The sequence below is a fragment of the Panthera uncia genome (genome assembly GCF_023721935.1).
Source record: "Panthera uncia isolate 11264 chromosome B2 unlocalized genomic scaffold, Puncia_PCG_1.0 HiC_scaffold_24, whole genome shotgun sequence".
Lineage (NCBI taxonomy): Eukaryota > Metazoa > Chordata > Mammalia > Carnivora > Felidae > Panthera > Panthera uncia.
Genome location: NW_026057580.1, coordinates 110,006,765 through 110,011,050, shown reverse-complemented (window position 1 = coordinate 110,011,050; position 4,286 = coordinate 110,006,765). Strand labels below are relative to the sequence as shown.

The 4,286-nt window shown below is 55.4% G+C and overlaps 1 protein-coding gene across 2 annotated transcripts in view; it reads right to left on the bottom strand.

The window, feature by feature from the left end:
• Positions 1–4,286, bottom strand: part of SYNJ2 (synaptojanin 2) — a 104,574-nt gene that overhangs the window by 62,875 nt on the left and 37,413 nt on the right. For both annotated transcript variants that reach the window (XM_049653119.1, XM_049653120.1), the window contains exon 4: positions 838–1,063. In XM_049653119.1, the coding sequence (XP_049509076.1) occupies positions 838–1,063 (226 nt within the window). The remainder of the gene's footprint in view (positions 1–837; positions 1,064–4,286) is intronic.

Here is a 4,286-nt window from a genome sequence, read left to right as displayed (position 1 = left end):
GGGGAAGGGAAGGGGAAGGGAAGGGGAAGGGAAGGGGAAGGGAAGGGAAGGGAAGAAAGAAAACAGGTGCTCAAATCCGTGAATGACCTGGGCTAAAGTCCTGGTAGGAAACACCTCTCCCAGCTGCAGGAAGGAGGGGTTGCAGAGACACATCCCCACTAAATAAACACAGGCTGTTTGCAGCTTGACAGCCACAGCCACACTGCACCTGTGCCTTTCGTGGGGGCTGACCTTACTTACAATTTATTCTACCTGTTAGTCCACCAAGTGGCATTATCCTACAGATCTGCCACCCAGAGAGGGGGGAAAAAAACCAGTGTGAGACAGCATCTCTGGGAATGAGAACAGAATTTAGGGGCAAAAAAAATCAATGAGAGACTAAGCAGATGGTTATATTCAAGGAAGCTGAAAGCAAATGCCGCTTAACGCTCAGATTTCACAACTCCCAGGTGCTAAGAGGTGCTCTGGTTGATTTAGAATGAAAACCTGTTTGTTCCCTCATCCTCGCCGTATTGATCTACTTTTTGCCTTAAGATCCTGTTGGATCATCCACCACCTGCCCTCTTAAACAGCCTGCCACCCTTTATGACCACGGCAAAAACGCCTGCTTCCTTTTAGCTGCAAGTACCTCGGGTGAGCAGAAGCAGATCAAGAAAGCCGCCCCCGGCAAACCGGAGGCCACACTTGCAGGCAGAGCCCCTGTGACTCACTCTGTTCTCCAGAGGAAGGAGCCATGATCCCCAGAAACGACCTCCAAACATGCCTGGCCTTCTTCTGTCCCAAATGGAAACGCACGTGCGCGGCTGCGTCCCCGCCGCACCACCGGGCTTCACTGACCTGCTCTGTCTCCACGAAGTTGGATACGTGGCCGTCGTCGTTCACGCCGCGGGTGTGGAAGCGAGCGCCGGCGCGCTCGCAGCTGATGCGGGAAATGAGGCAGGCCTTGGCCTGCTTGTGTGAAGCGTAGACGGTACGGATGGACACCACCCCGCAGATGACCTTCAGCAGCCAGTCACAGCAGCTCACCTGGTGCTGCCTCAGGGGCACGTGCAGCAGCTGGTTCCTGCAAAGCGGAGCCCACAGAACCTCGGGTCGGCACACACGCTCCCGGAAACACTGTGCCCAAAGCAAGTGGGGCGGGGCCCCCGCAGGATGGGGTGCAGGTGCCCGCCATGAACTTGGCGCTCCGGGCGCGTGGCCCGGAGGTTCACATGCTTCCGAGACCCCCACCCCCGCAAGCAGCGGGCCGCGGAGCCCCATAGCAGCAGCAGCAGCAGCGGGGACGGCCTGGAGCCGCTGCGGAAGTCCGTATCGGCGAATGGAAGCCGAGCCAGGAGTGCGAGCCAACCATCACCTTCCAGGGACTGTCAGAGAAGCCTCCCTTTAGATCCCTGGCCTCCGCACTTTTAAATCAGAAGTCCCATCAGTCAAAAAAATTAATCATAGGTTTTGCCCTTAAATAATAAATGATAAAAATAATCATTAAATACACGTATGCTGGCTTAAATTACATACGTAACACATGAGGTCTATCCTGTCCCAACGAGAGCACTAGGAAGCAATCCAAAATAAAAAAAGGAGACAAAAATAAAACAAGGAAAGTTCCAGCCCTCCTCCCTACACCCGTGGATTGTTCTGGGCCTCTGGGGACCCCTGGTGTCCGTGATGATAAGGAGGGGGATAAAAGCCAACATTTACCAAGGGCACTGAGCACCATTCTAAGTGCTTTGGGATGGATTGGCTCACTTCATCCTCCATAGGCCCTATGTGAAAGCTATTACCATTCAGCCCATCTTACAGATAGAGAAACTGAGGCACGGAGAAGTGAAGGACTTGCCCAAGGTCACAGAACCAGCAAGCAGCAGCGAGCAGCTGGGAGCCTGCCCTCTTCACTGCTCTGCCAGGCCCAGGCCTATCTCCTCTCCCAGTGAAGGCCCCACGCGTACAGCCACACCCCTGCTGGCCACAGCCTTCTGCTCTGTCTCAGCTTCCCCACACCCACTCGACCTTACTCCGCTCAAGCGGCCTCTCTGAGAAATGAGGCCTCGGAGGGGTGCCAGGACCCCCGACCCCGCCGGCTGAGCTCCATTCCAGGTGCTCAGGGCACAGAGCAGCACCTTCAGATGCCTCTCAGACCCTCCCAGGGAGGCAGGAGCCTTCACAGAAGACTCTCTCCCATGGGGTAGTAAGCAAATCTAGATCACAATGCCCTATCTGTTTAAAAAAGGCAGCACTGTTCCTGCCCTAGAGCCTTCCTCAAAGAGAGCAGCCTTCTCTCATTTCTTCCAAAGCGTGTTGTGCTCCTCCTTGTCTCCGGTGGCTCCTCCCAGCAGCAGGGACTCCCCAGGTCTCAGGCCAGGCTCCCCCACTGTGAGCACAAACACTTGCACCTGGCGCTGAGACACGGAGCCCCCCCCCCCCCCCCAGGGAGTGGCCACGTGGGTCCCCTTCTGAGCTCTCGCTGCCACAGTGCTGGTCTGCCTGAAAGATGACAATCACCGAGACCTCCTTTACAAAACACATTTTCCTCTGAATCACTCTCTAAAATTCAGACGATGAACCTGCTTTAGTAGCAAATTAAATCTGCATATGGTATCAAGGCAAAGCCTCCAGAACATTCCAGTCTTCCGGCCCCACAGCTATGGCAGCCGTCAGTCACCAGAGGTCAGGTAAAGGAGGCTTTTGCCAAATAGTCAACTCTGAATCCCTGTTTGTAGTCACACTGGCCTGGCGCTCTGTAGGAGGACGGCTCCTTTCCTCGGAGGGAGAGACCCAGATCTGTGAAGGAAAAGTGCTTTGAGTTTCCTCCCAGGCTTCCATTGTTCTGGGAGGCAGTTATCAGTGGGGTCAATTACCAGCCAGGAAAAACCACTTCACGCTGCCCAACGCGCTCCCTCGTTCACCAGCCACGTTCAGCGTTGACCCCATCTGACTCTAGATGTGGGTCCAGACCTGGAACACAGCACCCCAAATGGTGGGTTTAGGCAGTCAAGCCCGTGACCACTCAGTCAAGGCTGACTCAGTTGTGGTCAGTTCCGTGGGCGCCGCCCAAACACCACGCCCTGGAGGGTGGCGCGGCCCGGCAGCCCGGCGCCCTCCACAGCCGCCGCCCCCTCTCAACTCAAGATGGAGTCTGGCGTCCACGTGGGGCGTCCTCCCTTCCCAAGCCCCTCTCGGCCTCCGCTTCGTGGATCTCCACTCTCACTGTTTTCTGTGGGCCTCAAGTCTCCAGCCACAGAGCTGGCAGAAGGAGGCCTGACGGGGGCAGTCAAAAGGTGCCGGGGCCACCCCGTTTCCCCGGCATCCCCTATGGTCCTTCGATGTTGCCAAGCACGTTACAGCCTGTGACACCTCGCTCCGCTCCTTGCCTGGAAGTCTTCGTTGAGAGTGGCTCCGTGGCCTTAGTACAAATACTCCTCGTAATCCACAGCCCTTGTATCCCTGAGCTCAGCTGACCTCAGGGGCACGTGCACCAGCTGGTGCCTGCAAAATGGAATTAGTGATTCACAGAAACACCGTCTCCTGGACCTGTCACTCAGAGACTGGTCCTCGAACCGCAGCGCAGGAGCCACATCATCATCTTGCTAGAGACGCTGAGCCTTGGGCCCCAGCTCAGACCCGCTGAATCAGAATCTGCCTTTTAACAAGAAGAGCAGGAGATTCACAGATGTTTTAGCGTTTGAGCACCTTACTGCCCCCGCAAACTCAACAAAACCAGAAGGCCCAAGAGGATCTGAGGGTAGAGAATGCTGGGGCCCACGGAAGGAGATGGTGAAGCCCCCTCCTCCAGAGACAAGTCGGGCCTGGGTGAGGGTCTGAAGCACCAAGGGAAAATGTTTATCCAGTGATCCTTACGACTTTCTGTGTTCGGGCAAAGGGAGAGAGGCAGATACAAAAAAAAAAAGGATGTGAATAAGCCTCACCGACCCTGTCTTAGGGCTGGAAAACGGGCCGAGCTCCAAAAGGCCAGGACTGGGATTCTAAGAACAGCCCAGTGTGTAAAGTACATTGGAGCAATTTCTACAGCAGGATTTTCATCACGTTGGCTTCTGACTCACTTCCCACACGTCTCCTGGTCCATCTGAGAGGTACGGCATCATTGACAACCTAGGCCTGGCACCAGTCTATGTAAATCACTGTGCCCCCCTCCCCCAGACCTGCCAAGGTCAGGATCCCCAAGGCCCAGAAAGGGCCATAGATAATTTACATACTTATATAGTCATCCACACCTAGCTAGGTCCGTGAAAGAGCACCCAGATGACCCTAAACATACAGAAATCCAGGCA